This window comes from Miscanthus floridulus, chromosome 3 (genome assembly GCF_019320115.1).
Source record: "Miscanthus floridulus cultivar M001 chromosome 3, ASM1932011v1, whole genome shotgun sequence".
Taxonomy (NCBI): domain Eukaryota; kingdom Viridiplantae; phylum Streptophyta; class Magnoliopsida; order Poales; family Poaceae; genus Miscanthus; species Miscanthus floridulus.
Window position 1 is genome coordinate 9,740,809 of NC_089582.1, and position 21,822 is coordinate 9,762,630.

Below are 21,822 nucleotides of genomic sequence, written 5' to 3' on the forward strand. Positions count from 1 at the left end.
AATGAAGAATTGAAACATCATATCAAAACTGGGTCAAATGTCCGTTGTATATATGGTCATGAACCGCCATGGTTGTGGAGATGTTTGCAGCGGCCCTTCTATTTGCTATTGCGTGCTGGTGAGCTACGCAATGAGCTAGATCGGTTTCTTAGGCTTGTCTCTTCTACTAGGTAGCGTACTCGTACATTGCTACGGAATAACTAATAATTTATACTAAAAACACACGGATCGTACGATAAGATAATAATACTATAAAAATTAAATATCAGCGTTAAAGTTACGGTTAATCTAAAAAGCAAAGTTTGTGAAATTAACAGTCACGGAGAGCGCGGCGTCACATGCTTACAAACTCTACTTTATAGACATTTCCGTGATGCGCCTAAGATAATGTTTTATATCGACAGGAAGAAATCTCCGATACCCATTTCTTTCGTGTGCCAATAAATCCACGAATAAGTTCCGCCGTATCTCCATACCATCTTATACACATGCTCGAGTATATATGACTATATTAGTGCCTGTCGCATGGGTAACACTACGTCTCTTGAAAAAACTTCCACAAAAACTTAAAACAAAGTGTTATACTCACCGTATAAATATGTGTGGCTTTTGGTCTATTCTACGTAGACATATACTGTAGAATAAGATATCCACTTAAGTGTCTGTGGCAACATTCACGATCAGCGATATATAGAACTCGGAGTACTCGTGCCTAATCCTGCAGCCGTCGCTACAAAAGACAACGCAACCACCGGTCCATCCTTCCGCCACGCCACAGTCGCTGCCCTTGCAACCTACCTCCGGTTGCGACAATCAACCATAGACAGGTCATAGAACTGTTACTTAGTCGCAGGGCTAAATGGATTTAGTAACTGCACGAGAAAAATGTTTTCAGCTAATGCACCAGTATACTGAATTTGGAACTGTTACTTAGCGGCAGCAACTGTTACATAGGTAGGTTTGTTCTAGACAAATATATTGAATTGTTAAAAAATCATATAGGTCAATCTTATTTTGCATTCAGTGCATTAGCTACTGATCAGTTTCTAAGTTAGGCTGACTGGGTATGGTAATCTACAGAATAATATAGACCAAGCTGCTAATGCACTACAAGTCTGCTAGTAAAACCATTTTAGACAACAAAAATGGTAAACTAAAACGTTTGTGATGCCTTGAACAACAACATTGATCTCATACAGTAAACCCAAGTGCTTAGATGTTATGCCCTACAACTCTGATCAAGTGATGAAGTGAATGATGATAGTTATACAATTATTTTCATGGCAGTATAGTTTCATATAGCAACTAAGCATGCAGTAATTGAAGCTGAGAAAGTACCTTATCAGAAGGACACAACTTGCTACGGGTTAATCCCTCAAAAACACAGCAAAAATTAGCAGTTAAAAGGAATCACACATCTGGAAAGGTCAACCAGGAACCCTGTGTCAAGTGATAAACAGAAACAATCCTCTTGAGAAGCAGTGCAAAGAAATGTACACAATACTTGAATCCTCATGATAACCTTTGAAAAGGATCGAAGTTAGCAGGCATAATACATGTACACACATGTAATTAGATCAAAGTTAGGTAGGGTTTGGGTGCTCGGTTTGGCACAGCAGGAAGGGAAGATAAGGGAATGGCACACCTGGTGGTGCTCCTTGCAGGACGGGAGGGAGTTGGAAGTGCGACAGGAGCGGAGGATTTGGCGGCACAGCAGGACCGACGAAGACACGAGCCAGATCAGGGGGAGGGATGCGTGGGCGCCCTCTCGGCTTCTGCTGCCGTGGGTCTTCGTCGCCGGTGAAGGGCCCGATGAAGATCTGGCGACGCAGATGCGGGCGAGCCGGATCAGGGACGCAGATACGGACACCGACGTGGATGCTGGTGGTCGGCGAGAACCAGGAGCCAGGAGCGACGGCGTGGTGGCGGTCCTCGGTGACGATGGTCCAGCTCCCTGGTCACATGGGGTCACAGGTGTTGGTGAGGGCGGTCGGCGAAGGGGTGCTACGAAGAGGATTGGAGGAGAGCGGGGAGGAGATTGCACGGGCGAGCGCAAGCAGCGGCGGCGCGGCCAGTTGCGAGCGGGCGTGGGAGCCGGGCGGGCGTGTGCGGCACGGTGGATGCGTAGCCACGCAGATGAATCACGGGAGCGATCCTTCCTTTTCAAATCACGGGAGCGAGGTTTGAGGCTGAATCACAGCAGCAGTTTTGTTTTAGCTCTTTAGTATGTTGCCAGTGCTAACGCTATGGGCCACATTATGTCCAAAGTTAATTCTATCAAATTTGAAGTACTTAGCTAATTGTGTTTTGTCAAAGCTATTTTCACTGAACTGAGCACCGAAAGTTTATTGTTTTACTAATACGACAAGATATTGCATGAAACTTTTTTGGCATTAGCCCCAAACGTGTTGCTATCTTCACAGCAAAAAATGGCATTCAGAGAGTAAATGTACCTATGAGAAGGAAGGTCTCACCTCTGATAAAAAAAATCCAACCTTCATAGCTCATACATTCTAGAGAGTTGCATATGACAAATTACCAGTTCTACAAGGCTAGGAAAACATGTGTAGGCTCTTTGGGTGGTGAGAGAAGAAATCTACTATTCTTCTATTCTCCAGTTCTCCTGCAAATTGGTCTTTGGGTTTGGCTTGAAAGCATGGACCGGATTAATTACTCCATAATAGGTATAAATTCACAAGTATCCTAGTAGATAACAAAAATATATTGTTATCTAAAATATGATCACAGAAGCAACATCCTATGGAGGATGACAAAAATTGAACATGACATGATCTCAGAGATGAACAAAAAAACAGCATGCTGACATCAGTAGCATACTCAGATATGATCACAACAGCAGTATGCTCATAGGTAGAAATAACATAGCTTAATAATGATGTTGAGATCTCAATATGTCATTTTGTTATTTCTTTGGTATAGATGAGATCAAACATAAATAAAATTAACATTCAGAAGTTGGATGGACCTTTCTTTCGCTTTTGGCCTCTCTACCAGCAAGGTGTAACCAATGGCTAGTGAAAGCCATAGCAATGTTGCATGGCAAGCTAGTTCAGAATGCTCCTACTCCAAAAATGGCAACCCAATTCATTATATGTACGAATGGCAGGTAGCCTGATTATATCAGCTTGCACTGTGTGTCGGTGATCATTTTTTTATTCAACTATGAACTAAATTCCCTATAGTCATTTTTTCTCTGTGTAGATCAAGTTTTTGTGCTCTATGAATTTGTGAATAAGTAGTCAGGCAATCTGGCGCTACTTGAATTTTTAGCCCATTCAGAACCAAACAATGACAGAACAAATAGGTAGGTATATATGATTTTTAGAATATTTGCAGAAAAGAAACATTCAAGAGGCTAATCCATGATAATTCATACAAACACATGAAAGAAATTGAACACACCTTGAGGGCGCATCTATGGAAGAGGAGAAAACGGTGCAGTCAGTGCAAAGCCACCAATGGAGGTTGATGCCAGTGAAGTCGTGCTTCCTGTCAATGGAGGAAAAGGCACGAGGGAACGACACTACTCCCAACAGTGAAGCCACCACAATGGAAGGTAACAACACCACAAAGTTAGTTCAACAATTTTTTGAAACGATTAATATCCTCAAACCTAGACATCCTCAAAATGGAATCATGCTGCAGCTTATTAACATGGGTAGACTCAAGTACAAAATATACCAGATCAGTAATTAGCAAAATATGTCATATTATATAACTCCAAAGCACAGCAGCATACACATCTGTCAAAACTGCAGCTTATGATGCATTCTTTCTGATAAAGGCAATCTCTCACAACTAAAAAAACTAAAGAGTGGATAATTTTTTGGTGCGACAATTACCTTCGGATCGTCCGTCTGCCGTCTGTGCGAAAAAAAATTTCAACATCCCCCTCACCCCCGATGCCTCCCACCCCGTGTTCGACTCTCCCACTCCCTCGATGCCTCCCCTCCTTTGTGTGCTTGCAGGGTACATGACTCGGGCTAAAAAGGTAATTAGAAAAATCATTGTGGAAAATACAACAAGGCTAAAAAGGTATACAGATCATATACTTACACGATAATGATTCTTAATTTTGTCTCCTTTGTGTGCTTGCAGGGTACATAAAGAAGATGAGCAAGACAAAAGCAATGCTTATCCTTTCAAAATGTAACTACAGAAAAATCAATGCATATCCTTTCAAAATGTAACAACAGAAAACTACAGCCTATTCTCATTTGATAAATCAATGCATACCCTTTCAAAATTTTTGGAGCAGGCACTATTCAAACTCACAAGAGGCAATAAAATATAGCTATTGGATTGCATTCATCTCCAGTTTCAATGTACATTTGGCAGAAAAGAAGCTTGCTGGACACAAAAATTCTAAATGTGTTTCTACAACTAATAACAATGTTACCATTATCTACCATCAAGCAAAACCACATCTTTCATGAATCAAGAATAATGGTAAAATGATCGTAACAACCTAGTGCCTAGTGCTTAAGGGCAACATAAAAACAATGCGACTAAAAGTTCACCAGCATCTGCTTCATCACAATTTGCAAAATCATACAAGTATATAGAAATATTACACAATTTTGCGTCAGTACATGACCACAGCCAGCTAGCTTCAGTCGATATTTCACAGGCAAATAAAATCTCTGCATGATGCACTGGAGGAGCATTCACGCCTTACTAATGTCATAGAAAGAAAAACACACCCTCTACTGCACCGTACTACCATCAGAATCGGTTGCATCGACGTCACAAGTCTTGATCAGGAACCGGCACAACTCCGCGTTCCCGTTCATGGAGGCTAGCTAGAGAGGCCCGTGGCGCTTGGTTCCCGTCACGCCAATGGTTGTGGCCGTTGCACGCCATGCTCAGCACCTTCACCAACTTTGCAACCCCACCGACACACAGACGGACCAAAACCCGTGTTAGATTGAAACAATGGAAGGAGAGCTCTTTGAATTTCACAATATATTCTTGAATAGGCTGGAGGGTTCTACCATCCAGGAAAAAATACAGAACAAGTCATTCTCATGCATGAACACTTAATATTTTAACTGAAGTAATTTTGCACTATGCAACTTTGAGTTTTCTCCTTGAAATAGATAGCAATTAGCAACTATGCATTTTACCTTATAATTGTCGCGGATGAGAGCTGAATGGAAAGGATGAGTCCAGGATGTGTCATGGTAGTATGGCGCATTGTCTTATATTGAACAAATTTACTATCCCTTTAGATCATCATTTAGTGAATATGCTGCCAATGGCACCACCTACACTCCAAATATTATTCAAAGAACAAACATAGAGTATCGGTTAGAACTGAAATGCCTTGCTTATAATGTCATATCACACAGCCGACACAGTAACAGTAAGAAGCATGATCCATGTAATTTTTGTTGAAATAGGATAGTTCAAGCTCAATATAATTTATTTAATAACATAACAACAGGGAATGTGCTTAACGAAAACCACACAAACAATTATGACATATTTTATATGCAATTTATCAAACTTCCAGTGCTCTATTTTTTTTCCTAAGCTCAAATTAAGTTGAAAACAAAGCTGCAAATATTATACTCGTTTGCAGTTAGTATTGACATAACTCTAAGAAGGAGATGGAAGAAAAAAATCAATACTAGGAGGATATCCAGCAGGGCACGGTGAGGTGCTTAAGTGAGAAGAGCCTTCAATCGTGAATCAAAAGTATGGCCTGCATTGCAGTAAGTAATTTTGTGATCAATTAAAAATACAAGTAGCAGCTCACAGCACTAAAGGAGTCATAGTTCAAAAATCCATAATGAAACAAAAGAAAGGGGAAATAAGCAAACTGACCAATACAACAACTAATCCATGGATGCAGGACACTAGGTCCTTGAACAATTCTAGCAATCTCGAACGAAGCATTAAGAACAAATGCCACCCACTCAGGAGTATTAGTCGATGATTCAGGCTCCTGCTCAGTAGTTACACCTGAGAACTGTTCATTATATGATTTGCGGTAGAACCTAAGAAGAGTTATCATACCATATGAAATTATGAACCAATAGACAAACCTAACTGTTATGGATAATATATCACTATAGCTGTAATTAGTAATACACTGATAGAAATTATGAGCATCACGTATCGACGAGACAAAACTACCAGCAATTTTGCTATTATTAAACCGAGCAAAAGGTTCATAACAACATTACCTGCTTGCCTCTGCCAGTAGATTTACCAAACTATCTAATTGCTTATGCTGGATTAGCAAGTTAGTTCCTCCCTAAACCCTCCATCACTACAGAGCAAATCAACAAAACCAAGACCAACAGTAGGGGCGGATCTAGTAAAAGGACACGGTGGACATATGCACACTTGATAACTTTTGTAACAAAATCGAATTTGGTAGGCTTGATATTAGATCAGATCTGAGTACACCAAATAGCTTAAGTTAGGGTTGGGGTCCTCGGCTTCGCACAGAAGGGAGAGCAGGGAAGGGGTGGGCGTACCTGTTGGTGCTCGTCGTCGGCGAAGGGTTCGGCGAAGACATGGCGAAGGGCCCGACAAAAGCCTGGGCACCTGGTGTAGGGCTGCCGCGATGGTCTGCGGTCGCCCCGAGAGAGAGTGCGCGCGGGCCCTGCGCCCTGGTGGCCGGCGGCGGGCGGCCTCGCGTCCTTGGCCGGCGCTCTCGCCTGGTGGGCTGGTGCCTCGTCCGTGGGGGAGAGATGGAGGAGGAGGAGTCGCACGCGTGGGAGGGGAGGCATCGGGGGAGTGCGAGAGTCGAGCGCGGGGTGGGAGGCATCGGGGGTGAGGGGGATGCGGATTTTTTTCGCATGGCCATGCATCGGAGCGAGGATGCGGGAAGGCAGCAGGCAGGACGATGGACCCATGTTAGAAGGTCGCACTAAAAAGTGTCCACGCTTTGTTCTTTTTAGTTGTAGGAGAATCGTTAGTCATGCTCTTTGTTTTAACTGATCTTGGAAGAAGCAACGCGATAGGCTCTGGCTGGGTACCCACACAGTTGTTGTACACGACCTCAGATCCTCAAATCAGGGCCGCTCCCTTCACTGCCGGATTTTGAACCGGCACAACCAAATATACAGTGATAGGGGTACACATTAATGCCGGTTCTTATAAACTCACAGTGATCACAATCTTCACCGTCGGTTTTACACCAAAAATAAATCTTCACCGCTGGTTTGTTGCATGAGCCGGCGGTGTTTTGTGTAGCCAACAATGTCGGTTTCGTGTGATCAATCGACACTGATGATGGAAAAAAAACACTATCGATTCATCACAGTCCGGCAGTGTTGTTCCTGTAAGTACTTATTATACATCATAAATTGTTTGGCTTTTTGAAAAAAACAAACAAGAATTGTATTTTTTTCGGAGCAAGTAATTCATTTATTCTCTCGTATCCCCAGTATTTGATGGGTGTATATAGGCCGGCCGGCATGCATGCAATGCAAGAGCGAGCTGCAATACAATTAATCCAAAGCTGACATCCAGTCCCAGAGACCGAGTACGTATATGTGTTTGTGGTCCTTGATTCAATTCTCTCTGTATGGGCAGCGCAGGCCGGCACTAGGACGACGACGACGACGCAGATCGATCGAGCAGCGCCGCAGTGTTCACGTGCATCTATATATATCTTTCCTGCTCGCCAGCGTCCATCGGTCGTCAGTTCAGTTCAGCGCAAGCTAAATTTCAGTGAAACGAACAGCTGATCGATCCATGCGCGCTTTCATTCGGTACGTGTTTATTATGAGTGAGACCGTCATCATCTAATCTAATAATTAATAGTCTTTGGGTTTAATTATTTGCAAGAACCATTATTAGCTTGCATTACTATTGCTTCTGAATGAAACAGCCGAGATGCATGTGTGGAGTATACGTGTGGGTAACGTAGGTGAAGCATGACTACTAGCTATAGATACATGGATGATCTCTGTCTCATCGCATCCGCCATGCATTGCATGCATCCATATTTCCCATTCCGATTCATGTGAACTGGCGACCGACGATGCGACGGACGCATTAGTTTGCTTGTCGTCCGACAAAGCGAGTTAGCAAAGTCAAAAAGCCTATCCACCCTTGTCGAATCAATCATATGCATGCATGGTTAATTTCCACCAAAAATTTATATATTCACAAGCAATTATGCCCTTGTTTGTCACGGCTTCTCCAACTGCTTCAAGAGATCGCATCCGCCATGCATTGCATGCATCCATATTTCCCATTCCGATTCATGTGAACCGGCGACCGACGATGCGACGGACGCATTAGTTTGCTTGTCGTCCGACAAAGCGAGTTAGCAAAGTCAAAAAGCCATTCCACTCTTGTCGAATCAATCATATGCATGCATGGTTAATTTCCACCAAAAATTTATATATTCACAAGCAATTATGCCCTTGTTTGTCACGGCTTCTCCAACTGCTTCGAGAGCTGTTTTATGTCAAACGGGGTAAAATAAAATGGTTTGGTAAAATAAAATGGCTTCATTCAGGAAGCCTTTTAAATCGTGCTCACACAAAGGTTTAAGGTGGGATGGAGCAAAAAATAGTGTTTTCACCCGGCTTCACCTCATCCTGGCGTAGGCCCTGCATGAGATTCTGTGAGTGCATGTTTTAAGAAGCTCTACTTGTGGACAGCGACAATAATGACAGACATAGATCTTGATATCGATACTGGCAATCCAAGCACGACACCAAACAAATCAGATAAGCCAACAACAAGGAATGGCGTGCAAAATGCAAAAAAAAAAGGTACTATTTCCACCGCTTTAGATTATATAAGTCATTTTGGTTTTCTTAGATTTAAAAAAAAGGAATGGCAAGAGATTTGCCGCGAGTTTAGAAAACAAGAACGAAGAATAAGAGGGTTTGCCAAGTCCCTATAATAGACCTTAAAAACACAACTTAGTACAACTCTGAAAAGCCCGTATGGCTTTCCTAGATGCATAGACAACTTTACTATGTATCTAGATATAGCGTAAATCTAGATAAATAACCAAGAACTATGTACTTAGAAATGTCAAATGAAACGACTTAGAACCCAGGGAGTAGCTAGCATACAGTAGACGGCCGCTAGCAATATATGTTGAGTCCACAAACTTACAGTTTAAGAGGAAACAAATAAGCATGCATCTCTTCTGCAGTTGCCGCATATGCTGCTACACTGTCTATCGGTCAGATAGAGATGGCCCAACGTATGTCTCAATCCTTCCTGCCATTGATGTCTCCACCACTTCTTCTACGTTGCGCTGGTGGCCGGTCTCTGCCCCCTGCAGCTGCAGGAGGTGCTCCAAACTTCCTGTATGCATGCATGCTCTCCCATCATCATGTTCAGACCAATCATGAGTAGCTACAATGCACGCATATTATCTTGATCTGTTGTACCCAGAACCCCTTTTATTTAAAATTGTTATTAATAAAAGTCCAGTAGGTGGAAACCCTCCTATTTGCTAAAAAAACAAACAATGCACGCATATATGTGCAGTTTAATTTCCATGAAATAAAGGACCCACAACACTAGCCAAATTAAAGCGCCATATATTCTTTGTTGTGTGCCTTGCGTTACTACTAGTAGATACAATTAATTTGTAACATGCTACTCCTACTAGTGAATGATTTGCAGTATTATAATACCGTGCGTTGTTTGTTTGGATAAACTCATTTTTTTTCTCGAACACGAAAAGGTTTGCACGTCTTTGTATTAAGATAGAGAAAATATTCAATACAACGCGTATTAGCGGCGCACTAGGGGTCAATAAATTGTACATGGATGCTCGGACTCTCCCTAATGTACTGCAAGCTAATAAACTCATTCTTGCCTTCCGGTTCATGCATGTGGCTCATTAGAAGGGAATGAGATGAGAACTAATTTCCCCCTCTATTATTTCCTCCCAATCCACTCCAGCCCACATGACACAACCAGAATTTTGAACTTCTCCTAGTGTGGTGGGTTTCTCCTGATGTTTTACCATTCAATTTTTAGTATAAACTTTCCCTACTAAATATTTCCTGAGAATTCCCATGTGCATGACTAGTGGTAGTGTTTTATTACTACTTAAAAACATTAGGAGAATTCCACCATTTTGGTAGTGTGAGGCCGGCCGGGCATGTGTTCAATTTATTGTTATTGAAACTAGTAGGTCTATAAGATGAGTCTGTGTTTTTACACATGCATGAAATCAAGCACCAAGTTACAAGAAATGCTAAACAGATACAACATGCAAGAACGACCTTGAATTAATTGAGGGTGGCGAGAGGCAGAGCAAGATATTATTGAGGTGCACACGCACATACTGTATGTACTATATATTTTCTTCAAGTCGAGTTATGTATATAGTATGATGAAATCTGAAATGCTTAATTAGTAACTGACATCCTCCTTCGTCTTCTTCATTTTGCCACGGTTAGTTGTGTCGTATCTAGCTATATATTGCAGCAGCTAGAACCAACAAATATTTCGAGCTCTAACATACTACGTACGTGTACGTATATATATTGGTAGGTTAGGTTTTACGTACCTGCAGGTCTCCGTTTATATTTAGCTGCACAAGTGGAGAGGAAGCGGTGTCCTGCAGTGGATCTTCCTCCTCTAGAATTCCGGTGGTTCCGACAAGATGAAGTACCTCGTCCTTGGTCTTCTTCACCCCTTTCTTCACCGCCTCCTTATTATCCTTGGCTTTGTTGGGCTTGGAGACCGTGGAGGTGGAGGCACTTCCTCTTCCACAGAGGACGCCGCCAACATCCCGCAGCTGCTGCTTCTCTCTGTTGGACGCCGACGCGTCCTCCTCCTCGTCAGAGGCTAGCTGCAGGAAGTAGGCCGTCCAGCCGCTGTCGGCGTCCTCGAAATCAGACGTCGCCGCCGCCGCAACAGATGCAGGAGCAAGAGCAGGAGATTGTTGTTGTTCTTGGTGGTGGTGGCTGTAGTAGCTGGTGCCGTAGAACGCAGTAGTTCGAGATGAGCTGATAGATTCCTCCATTGCAATTTTATCCATCTATCTATCTAGTATACATGCGGCATGCGTGGATATGCATCGTTTTGTGGTTTTGCCTTGGCTTGTGTTTAGCTATATAGATCGATGATATATCAGCATGGTGAGAGCTAATAGCATATAGGTTCTTCTTGTAACAAAGAGGAGGTTGGCAACAGTTCCCTTATACTACGTAGTTTGGGTGTGATCTATCTGTGCATATCTATCAATCATTGGACGGAGATGGCTGTTGTTGGTGATGACCTCACGTGTGAGTGTGTGACTGCGGAGACAGAGAGAGAAATGGTGGAGGCAGCTAGCTAGCTTAGCTGCATATGCATCCTCCACTGGAGTGTGAAGAATCACGGATGGAGGATGATGATGATGATGTTTTGCTGCATTGCATTGCAGCCGAGCAGGAGTATAGATTAATTGCACATGCGCACGCACGCTGGCCGTACAGACACACGCACGCATGCACACGTGTGCCGGTCCAGCAGGTAAAGTAGTAGTAATAGCTAGCCTCCGATACTTGCATTTCGGCCGCGAAACCTGTAAAATGTAAGAGCATCTCCAACGGGCTAGGTAATAAATCGTTTTGTAAATGTAAATATAGCTATTATCAGAAAAAATATATTCTCCAACAGACTCTCTACCTGGCTCTCCAAATTGGATAGCTGGCTATCCCTGAACTTCCGCTATCCAAACATGGATAGGCTGCACCGCTCGCCATTCGGCATCCGCGCGGGCCAGCAAAGCATTCCCGCGCGCGAGGCGCCTCCTTCCCACGTGCTACCACTTCTTCCCGCGCGAACTCGACCACGCCGCACTCGTCTTCAGTTTCCTCTGCCACGGCCCTTGCGCCCGTTCCCCAACCAAGCATGCACCTTGAGCTTCCTCCGCCATGTCCCTGCTGCCGCGACCACGTGGTCCGGCACCTGTGCGCGGGTACGGCAACCTGGCCGCCCGGGCATCTTCTCCGGTGGCCCACTTCGCCGGCGGTTCCATGGCTCAAGGAAGCTAGGACTCTGTTGGTTGCGAGGGCCATGTGGATCTAGGATGGTGTTGGAGAACAGAGAGGTTGGATTGATGCGGCGTCGAGTGATTCCTCCCACTGACTTCAATGGCCAGCCATCGCAGGCCCCCTCCCCAAGCGTAAGCCAGCAGCCACAGTTCTCCTTCCAAGATGCAGCACAGGGCGTCGTCGAGGAATTATCTGGTGAGGCCTTGGTCATTTCTTTTCATTTGTCAGTAATGTTCCTAGCAGTGGATGAATTTTGCTCCTATGTTGAATGGAATGTCATGATTGGTTTCTATATTTTGCTCATCTATTGTTTGTGCAAACTGTGATTATTGTAGCAAACTGAGATTATTGATCGTGCAAACTGCAGTGTGCTTATATGAAGCAAACTGAGAGATTTTTTAAATAAAATTCTTGCTGCTTTGCAGCTATTCCATCCTCCTTATAGCAATGGGCAATGACTGATTTTTTAAAGTAAGATTCTTCCTGCTTTGCGGCTAGTCGATCCATCCTCCTGATAGCAATGGCAATGGCAGATTTTTAAAAAAAATAAATATTCCTGTTGCTTTGCAACTATTCCATCCTCCTGATTAATCTTTGGACATAAATCTTCGATGGTTCTATGTATTGACCTATAGCATGGAAAGTTCAAGTCAGTTCAGTAACTTACTGAGGAGCAGTGCGAGTCTATATCTGACATTTGTGTTATCTGATTCATTGTGCCCCGGCAAAATATTTCTTCTTGTTCGCTTGTGGCTCTGGTATGGTCTTCACGAACGTGGCCCAAGATGGATATGTGCCATCTGCGAGGTAATAACCCATTGTATAATCATTCCCATTGATGCTGTAATTAACCTGTGGACCGTCACCTTCAGCAAGCCTTGCAAATATAGGAGATCCTTGAAGAACATTGATATCATTGTGCGAGCCTGGCATCCCAAAGAATGCATGCCAAATCAAAAGATATTTAGAGGCAACTGCTTCTAGTATAATTGTAGGCTCCTTTTTGTGCCCTCGGTACATACCATGCCATGAAACAGGACAATTTTTCCAAGTCCAATGCATGCAATCTATGGAACCAAGCATTTCGAGAAACCTCTGCTCTCACCAATTGCGAGTAATCTAGCCGTATCCTGTTCATTAGGCAATCTCATGTACTCAGGTCCAAATACTTGAACAACAACTATGACGAACCTTCTCAAACTTTCTAGAGCGGTACTCTCGCCAATACGAACATAGTCATCCGTAGCATCAGCCGCTACACCATAAGTTGTCATCCGAAATGCTGCCACCACCTTTTGCAAACAAGATAGCCCTAGGATACCGGCTGCATTCCTGTTTTGCATAAAGTAGTCATCATGCTCCTCAACAGCATTCATTATACGAACAAACACATGACACCTCATTCGAAATCTATGGCACAAGACTAATTAATTAGCCACACCTGCACGTATGTACAAAAGAAATTTCATACTACGAGGGGAAAGTACAAACCTCCACCTAAAATAGTTCACCCCATACATAGGATCATTTGAGAAATAGTCTTAAAAAAGTCTAGAGTGCCCGAACTGCCTATCACGATTCAATACGCGATGTCCGTCAATAGAACCTCGGCGATATGGTTGCTTGTCATTGGCCTCTGCTACCATGTGTGCAGCAGCAACATATAAATCATCATCATCGTCTGAAAATGATGACTCAAGCACTTCATTGAACAATGTATCATAGAATTCATCTTCAGAATCCATCGTTGACACACCTTGAGCTGTAGGGTAGAAGGACAAATTCTCTAATCAACCGAGATAATTATCTGTGTCAATTTACAAAATTATGGCCAAATTAAGCAAACCTCCTACACGGCTAGGGCAGCCACCAGCAGGCTGCCGTGATGCCCTTCAAGACGTGCGGCCGGCAATGGCCGGCCCCTGCGTGCCCTGATGGTTGGGCGACTCCGCCCCTTCTGGCCTGGTGGACGTGAGCGTTGATGATGCCTGGGCAGCCGGCAACCAACGGACGGGATCGGGATGGAGTTCCAGGCGGCCGGCGCCTGCTGCGGAACTTAGTTCGAGGCGGCGCCTGCGATGATCCGAAAAGAGAGCGGATAGGATCGGGATGGATAGGAAGAGAAAAAAATCCGGTGATGTGGCAAGTTTAAATATAGAGAGTCTCAATTTAGATGGTCTATTTAGATGGTCTGTTGGAGTAGTCTATTTTTGAATGAGGGATTCATTTTACAAAATACCCACCACTGCAGAACCTAGCTGTACTCCGGGTTCGCAACCCCCTTCAGTCCCGGTTTTGGAACCGGGAGCACGAATCCGGGACTAAAGGGCCTCTCCTTTAGTCCCGGTTTCGCGCCCGGGACTAAAGTCCACATTTAGTCCCGGTTGATAATACCAACCGGGGCTAAAGAGGCCTCCCGGCCTAACCACGTAGACCGACCCTTTAGTCCCGGTTGATAATACCAACCGGGACTAAAGGTTTTTTTTCCTTTTTTTTCTATTTCTATTTTCCTTTTTTTTTTTCTATTTTCACGCTGCTACCAGGTTTTTTTTGTTTCTATTTCTATTTTCCTTTTTTCGTTTTGGTTTTTGAATACGCATTCTACGCTGCTAGAATATACGTACGTTTATAATGTTCAACATTTTGTATAAACTATAGTACGAAGGACCTTTAGTCAAGGATCAGCGGTACAATCCTGTTCAAGTTCGTGCTGCATGGTTCGAGAGCTGAGCTTTTAAGTTAGCTTTCACTCTTCTGAGCAAGCGAGGTGGTGCTAATAGGTGGGACTGGCCAGCAATTCTAGCATATTGCGTACTGGGCCGGCCCATCGAGGCTCCTGTAAACGCCCGGGACTAAAAGACCTTTAGTCCCGGCTGGTAATACCAGCCGAGACTAAAGGTATACCTTTAGTCCCGGCTCGTAATACCAGCCGGGACTAATTGATTTGGTCGTGTTCAGTTGCATCAGTGTCAGCTCAAAAGACTGTCTGTTACACAAGCTTTAGTCCCGGTTGGGGACTAAAGGTGCCTTTCTAATCATTCAAATCCACAGATAATTTATATTTGTATGTAGGTCTCTGAAGTTTCTCTGAAGCTCAAAAGACTCTGAAGCTTTACTCCCGGCCAAGCACACAAGTACTCCCGGCCAAGCACACAAGTACGTCACTCTTCATTTCTTATTGCTACTTGTACGTCACTCCCGGCCAAGCACACAAGCTTTAGTCCTGGCCAAGCACACAAGTACGTCACTCTTCGACCAAGCACACAAGCTTTAGTCCCGGTTGAAGACAGCAACCGGGACTAAAGATTCCTTTCTAATCTCGAGCGTAGCCTCCAGCCGGGAGTAGACTTTTACTCTCGGTTGGAGGGACCAAACGGTAGTAAAAGTTAACATTTAGTCTCGATTGGTAGCTCTAACCGGGACTAAAGGTCACCTGCAGCAAAAGTCTGCCGCAATAACCGTTGGGCATGACCTTTAGTCCCGGTTGGACCTACAAACCGGGATTAAAGGTCTCTCTAGTCCCGGACGCGAAATATACCGGGACTAAAGCCAAATTTCAAGCTGGATCAAAGATTGTTTCTCTACTAGTGACCAAAATCACTAAATTTAGATATTCCTTTTGGCTAATCCGTTGGAGATGCTCTAACCGCACTATGCATGCATGTGCTGAGTACTGACGACTGTAGCTTGCAGCTAGCGCCGTTCACACCCTATAGCAATTTGAAAACTTTGCACACACACAGCACCAAATCAAGCAACAGGGAAACACCACTGCAATTAAAAGCCCACTAAATTAATTTAGAAAAGTTTGAAAATTCACATTTTTATGTGACTAAATTCGTGAGAGCATTAATTGATCTCACAAAAAATTTATACAAATATTAAACCATTTATTTTAATTTAGTTTAGTATTCTCTATTTGCAACCTAAAATATAAATTTTGGGGTGTGACAACATCGACCTTGCGAGTTGCGACTTCTCATCCAATCTTTTCAAGATCTCAAAAAAAAAAGAACGGGACATTACAATCGGCTCTCCACAACAATAATGGGATGTGTGACGCCAATCTTCAGAATAGAGACTTCACAATCCAATACTTAGGCTTTGTTTGGATGCATGTGTATCCACTTCAATCCACATGTGTTGAAGTAAATTAGAATGGAACTTAGTTTAATTACACTTCAATGCATATGGATTAAGATGAATATATACGCATTCAAATAAGGCCTTAGTAAAATTCATTGGGATATTTGGCGTGAGGTCAACCGCGTGGAATTATAACAAAACACACCGGATTCCATAGCTTCGAAACTAACAAAAAAACGGGTAGTACACCACAGGCTCAGTAAATAGAGCACGATTTTTAGGGGCGATGGAAACCAATTTCGAGACGCTGATTTGGAAAGTCTGGCGCCATCTAAATGCAAGTTTTTAGCTGGTTTGCAATATAAAATGTAATTTGGACTTCAGACATGCTACAAAGTCGAGAATGGGCAAATGTATGCAACTGTATACACTTTGTCGTTAGGCACATGAGACGAGCATCATACATCTTTTCAAAGAGTGCAGATTCACCAGGCGAGATTATAGGGGGAGCTTGCGACTTGGATCGAAAACGAGGATATGCATCCAGATTACTGGGGCAAAGTGACTTTGTCCACCAATGGTGGACATGTTTGGATCAGACACCCAGTGTGGCCAAGAGAGATTTACACTCACTAATCATGTTTATTTGCTAGGAAGTTTGGAAGGAAAGAAATATGATGAGCGTACTACTACAGATTTGAACATCACTGTCGGCCTCATCGCTGTCGGATTTATGAGAACCGGCAGTGATGTACTTTTACCGCTGGTTGTGAGCTTGAAAATGAGAAAAGATTGGGGCTGGACTAAAACCGGCAGTGAAGGACCACATCACTGCTGGTTTGTGGCTTAACACCGGCAGTGAGTTGGCGGCCACTTATCACTGCCGGTTCTAACCAAGAGCCGACAGTGATTTGGTGCTATCACCGTCGATTCGAGCCAAGAACAGACGGTGATAAAATAGCAGTACAAAAAGCTGGTGCCGTCCTCTCCTTCCTCCTCTCTTTCATCCCGAGCACAGAGGCGCGCATTTGGGCTGCTCCCTCCATTGTTGCGGTTACTTTTCACCGTGAAGCTAGCTCTTGGATTTGGAAGAATGGCTTGATCTTTTTGCTTTAAGGTTAGTAACAAGCATCCACTCCTTTAATTTTATAGCTTAATTAGCGTTGTTTTGATGGCTACATTGCTTGATTCTCATTCTAATTCTTTCTCCATTCTAGAGAACACTTTTGCAATTGGACTTTGTGCAAGGCTTCCAAGTAAATTGTGGTGAATCCATCATCCAAAAAGTTGGTGCCTTTGAACACATTTAAAATCCTAGCTAATTACATGGTGGTCAAGATCATTGTTAGTATGTGATGCTATAATTAGTTTTTTATAAGAGTAGAGTAGATTCTTTTATAATTTTAGTGAGCAAATTAATCCATGTGTCACCTACCAACACATTGTTTGGAGCTACATTGTTGTTCATGGTCATGTCTCCAATTTTAGTCTTTTTAAAAAAATTAGTGTCTCTATTTTTATGTGGCATCGAGTAGAATAATTGTTCTTTATTATTGTGCAATAATTATTTTTTATGGGGCTATGATTTTCAATTTATATGGCCAGGGCTACCAATTTTAATTTTCCAATAATTAGTGTACAATAATGTTTTCCAAAAATGGGGTGCTAAATTAAATAAGTGTAGAATAAATGGTACTTTCAAGCTACAGTTGTTGTTCATGAAGCTCGACTTCTTATTAATTTCTCTATAATTACTATCTCAATATTTTTTGTGCAGAGATGGATCGAGAGTGGATGTATCTGTCCTAAACGGACAAGCGGTACATGCAAGGCGTCAGCTAGTTTATCACCAATGCCAAAGCCCAAGCTAGGAATGGGAACTCTGTCTTCTGTCCATGCAAAGATTGTATGAATCAAAGGAAATAGACTCAAATTGAGTTTGTACGAATGTACTTGATTACCAGGGGGTTCATGCCAAACTATACGATATGGACTATGTATAACGAGGTTGGTGTGAATGTTCCATAGGAAAACGATGATGATGTGGCCATGCCTGACGTAGCCAACCACGATGCTGACGAGGAACCCGGTGTCAACACGGAACCTATGGCCACAGTTAATGATATGTTTAGGAACACGCTAGCTGATGACACCGAGGATAACGATGGCATTTCTCAGCTGCTAGGTAATGTAGAGACCAGATGTCTTAATGAAAGATGGCTGAGAAAGCTAGAGAAAATAAGACAAGATGGCAAAACACTATTATATAAGAATTGTCCAATGAGCAAATTGGAAGCCAACATCATGCTGTTAGAGTTTAAATCGATAAACGGATTGAGCGATAAAGGCTTCGATCAGTTATTGGGATTGAGATGTTGTAGCTCGATCTTGTAGTAGTGCAGTAGCCCCCAAAGAAATCTGTGGGTGGGGGTCGCGAACCCACGCTCGTGGAAGTGGGCGAATGACACCACATAGCCATCGGGCGACGATGACAAGTCCTCACCGGGCAGTAGCCACTCCTCGGCTGAGGTCCGTGCGCGGAGAAGACCGTGACAGACGAGGCCCTCCATGTGCTGGAAGGTGATGTCGGAACAGCACCACGGATCCATTGGAGGTGGGGGCGGATGGATGCGGGCTCAACGGTGGTGGAGATGTGGAGGCAGGAAACCTAAGTGATTTGCGGCAGTGGTCATGGTTGTAGAGGCAAGGATGCAAGGTATGAAACCCGGGGGGCTAACCCTTTGGTTTTATAGGGGCGACGGGTGTGAGGAAACCAACCGCCTACCTAGATCTCCACGCCTACCACGATCTGCCACCACGTCTTGCCGCGGGGCGCGCGCACGCAACCTTTGTCCGTTCCCTCAAAAAACTCGTTGGACATTTTGCTTCTCTGGATGGGCCACGACCCATCACAGGTAAGATGAATACAAAGCTAAAAACACAACTATGGCCCATCTAGGCCTAGGAGTTCAAAGGTTGGCCCACCGATGGGTTCGACAACCGCTCTAGGTGCTTTTTAAAATGAGGGGTGGAAAGGGATGGGCCCGCCAGCGACCAGAACCTAGGCGTGCGAGTGCCTCGAGCATCTCGGCCCATGTTCGAGTCTCGACCGGATACGATCCATGGGTTTTCCTCAAAGAAAGGCACAGAGCCCTCGGGACCAGTCAAACGGACCCGAGAACTATATAGATTGACTGCTGAGAATCTGGAGTCAGTCACCAAGCTGACCTAAGCCAGATCCCCACAAATGGGATGTCAAGGCCCCACTTGGACTAGCCCATTAATAGCTCACCAAGCACCATGATTCGTCCATAGAGGAAAATCATGGCATGGCTCAGCCCCTCCATTTTTATCGGAAAAACGCTTGAGGGAAGACAATGGCGAAGACAAGCCGATCCTCGACCGGACCCCTGCTGCAAGCAGGGGCTCAAGGAAAGTTGGACTCACACGGAGGCCGAACGCATGGCCACAGAACAATAGACCCCAGTAGGGGTCAAAATCAGGAAATACCTTTTTCGACCCATCAAGTCTCATAGCTATACCCCCGAGGGGTCCGATCCCGACGAAAGGGAATCACCGTCCCAGGTCACGCCGTGGGCAACAAAATAAGGCTAAGGCCATCAGAGTCCTCTCGTTCAAAAAAGGCTCTGAAGGAGTATTCTACTCCTCTGTAGGCTCGGGGGCTACTGTCGGGGACCAATACTAAGGTATCCGAAGAGGATGGGCTAATGGCATCAACATTGATTCATCCTAGTAGTCAAGAGCATGACTACAGCTCCTACCAACCCCCAGGTGCATGGGCTTTGCCTCGCCCGACCCCAAGGTCATGCGCTCTGCCTCGCCCGACCATTGGGTTTGCGCTCCGCCTTGCCCAATCCCAAGGTCATAGGCTCCGCCTCACCCGACCTCTAGGATATGGCTCCACCTCACTCAACACTGAGGCCACGGGCTCCGCCTTGCCCGACCCTAAGGCCACGGGCTTCGCCTTGCCCAACCCTTGGGTTCACGTTTTGCCTCGCCTAACCCCAAGGCCGCGGGCTATGCCTCGCTCGACCCTTGGATTCACGCTCTGCCTCGCCCAACACCGAGGCCGCGACCTCTGCCTCACCTGACCCTTGGGTTTGTGCTCTGCCTTGCTCGACCCTTAGGTTCAAACTCTGCCTTGCCCGACACTTGGGTTTGCGCTTTGCCTCACCCGACCATTGGGTTCACGCTCCGCCTTAGTCAACCCTAAGGCCACGGGCTCTGCTTCGCCCGACCCTTTGGTTTGTGTTCTGCCTCGCCGACCCCAAGGCCACGGGGCTCCGCATCGCCTGACCCCGAGGCCACGGGCTTCGCCTCACCTGACCCTAAGGCCATGAGCTCCGCCTCGCCCGACCCCAAGGCCATGGGCTCCGCTTCACCCGACCCTTAGGTTCATGCTTCACCTCGCCCAACCCCAAGGTGGTAGGCTCTGCCTCGCCCGACCCCAAGGCCATAGGCCCAGTCTCGCCCAGCCCTTGGGTTCGTGCTCTACCTCGCCCAACCCCAAGGTTGTGGGTTCCGTCTCGCTCAATGGAGACCCATACCACCGCCAACCACTTCAGGTCCAACCGTATGGGTCTAGGTCAAAGCTCGGACACCAGAGAAGAGATCGGCACACCCCGATATAACCTGTGGCCATGATGAGCCATACCTAGAGATTCACATCATGAATAGCATCGGGCGTACTGGTGCTATCCCACCTAACCCCCGTACGAATGTTGACAGGCGCGTCAGCTCACCACGATGCCTGCTGCGACGAAATGGAACACCATGATCGGCAGACGATGTCTGCGCATGGCGCTAGTGATGGACAGGGCCATGATGTGGAGCTATCCCTATTGACATCTATAGGGTCAACGGGACTCGCATGAAGGAGAAGAAGGACCCAGCGATCCTAAAGGACTTCTTCTATCTTGTTCTCCTCTCTTCCTCTGCTGTAACCCGTGCTTTCTCTTGGCCTATGAAAGGAAAAGTAGGGCGTCCTATGAGGGGGATGGGACCACAAACAAATTTGATTGAATCACCCCGAACCGATCAGAATACGACACAAGCACACGGCTGAGCAGCGACCGAGCTCTCGGTACCCGTTCATTCCTTCCATCAGAGACTTGGGACATGTCCCTCTCTCGCCCATTTGTAACCCCTACTATAAACTTTTGGTGCTAGTAACACGAGCAGTAGCGATAAACTAGATGTAGGGACATTCTGTCCGAATCAGTATAAACCTTGTGTCATCTTAGCACACCATCCGAGACAGATGCGCAATATTAGAAATTTCCTCGTTTGTGGTTACTCGAAACACCGACACAAAGCAATTAGTACCTACTACTTCTAGTTGTAAAATTTACTCCTAACAATGAGTTCATCATTACTCACAAAAAATTGTTAATTAAGTTGTTGTCAACACGGAATTTTTGTCCCATGCCGAGGGCACACGAGCAAGCCGGAAGGGTCCGCGCGATGGAGCTGGAGATCCACCTAGCTTCAGCGTAGGGGTGGTCGATCCTGCGCACTCCTCCCGAGACGTGACAATCAATTTGGCCCTACAATTGATAAGGAGAGAAAGTTTATCAGTAATTTAGGGCGGAACATGCCGGTGTTGCCAGACAGTCCTGAATGTGCGGCTCTGAGAGCCGATATGAAAGGAGATTGACTAAATAGTTGATTCCACCATATTCATAAGAATAAATCGGTTAAAGCTCATGGG

The 21,822-nt window shown here is 44.9% G+C and overlaps 1 protein-coding gene and 1 pseudogene across 1 annotated transcript; both read right to left on the reverse strand.

Annotated features, from left to right (window-relative positions):
• Window positions 1-8,950: 8,950 nt before the first annotated feature.
• LOC136544944 (uncharacterized) lies at window positions 8,951-12,356 on the reverse strand. The gene is made up of 3 exons (XM_066537000.1): window positions 11,638-12,356; window positions 10,532-11,533; window positions 8,951-9,312 (listed from the first exon to the last, which is right to left on the reverse strand). Exons 2-3 carry the CDS (start codon window positions 11,003-11,005, stop codon window positions 9,253-9,255), a joined length of 534 nt encoding a protein of 177 aa, XP_066393097.1. The 5' UTR covers window positions 11,006-11,533; window positions 11,638-12,356; the 3' UTR covers window positions 8,951-9,252.
• Window positions 12,357-12,716: 360 nt separating this feature from the next.
• Window positions 12,717-13,750, reverse strand: LOC136543118 (uncharacterized; annotated as a pseudogene).
• Between the last annotated feature and the right edge of the window lie 8,072 nt (window positions 13,751-21,822).

Coding starts and splice junctions, on each gene's coding strand:
- LOC136544944 (XM_066537000.1), bottom strand. CDS start 11,005: ATGGATAAAATTGCAATGGAGGAATCTATCAGCTCATCTCGAACTACT. Junction 9,313..10,531: donor ATATAAACGGAGACCTGCAG/GTACGTAAAACC, acceptor GCATGCATACAG/GAAGTTTGGAGCACCTCCTG.